Source organism: Buceros rhinoceros, unplaced genomic scaffold, assembly GCF_000710305.1.
Source record: "Buceros rhinoceros silvestris isolate BGI_N320 unplaced genomic scaffold, ASM71030v1 scaffold43683, whole genome shotgun sequence".
NCBI lineage: Eukaryota > Metazoa > Chordata > Aves > Bucerotiformes > Bucerotidae > Buceros > Buceros rhinoceros.
This window is the reverse complement of record NW_010405000.1, coordinates 1-292: the sequence shown is the minus strand read 5'-3', so window position 1 is coordinate 292 and position 292 is coordinate 1. Positions and strand designations below refer to the sequence as shown.

The following is a 292-nucleotide window of genomic DNA, read 5'->3' as shown; positions in this document are numbered from 1 at the left end:
GCCCGGGCTGCCTGCCTCCATCTGCCTGCGGAGGTACTCGGGCCCCTTGCTGAGGAGTCGCAGCGGGAGGGAGGAGTGGAGGTCGGAGATGGCGTGCATTCTCACGGCCCGGGAGAGTTCCGTTGGCATAGCAGTTTCAGGGACGCGGATCCTGCTTCCAGTCCTGAGAGGGAAGGCCAAAAAAAAAAAAAAGCCAAAAAAAGGCGAAAAGAAAGGAAGAGGAAAGCCCGGGCGCTGGAGGCGGCGGCTGCTCCCGTCCGACGGCCGAGCTCCCCCCGCCCGTCGGGGCGCC

The 292-nt window shown here is 64.7% G+C and overlaps 1 protein-coding gene across 1 annotated transcript in view; it reads right to left on the bottom strand.

Moving 5' to 3' along the window:
• FAM110C (family with sequence similarity 110, member C) overlaps positions 1–163 on the bottom strand; it is a gene marked incomplete at its 5' end in the record, with an annotated part of 1,282 nt that extends 1,119 nt beyond the window's left edge. Inside the window, one exon of the mRNA XM_010133558.1 lies at positions 16–163. Coding sequence (XP_010131860.1) covers positions 16–163 — 148 coding nt within the window. The remainder of the gene's footprint in view (positions 1–15) is intronic.
• Positions 164–292: the final 129 nt, after the last annotated feature.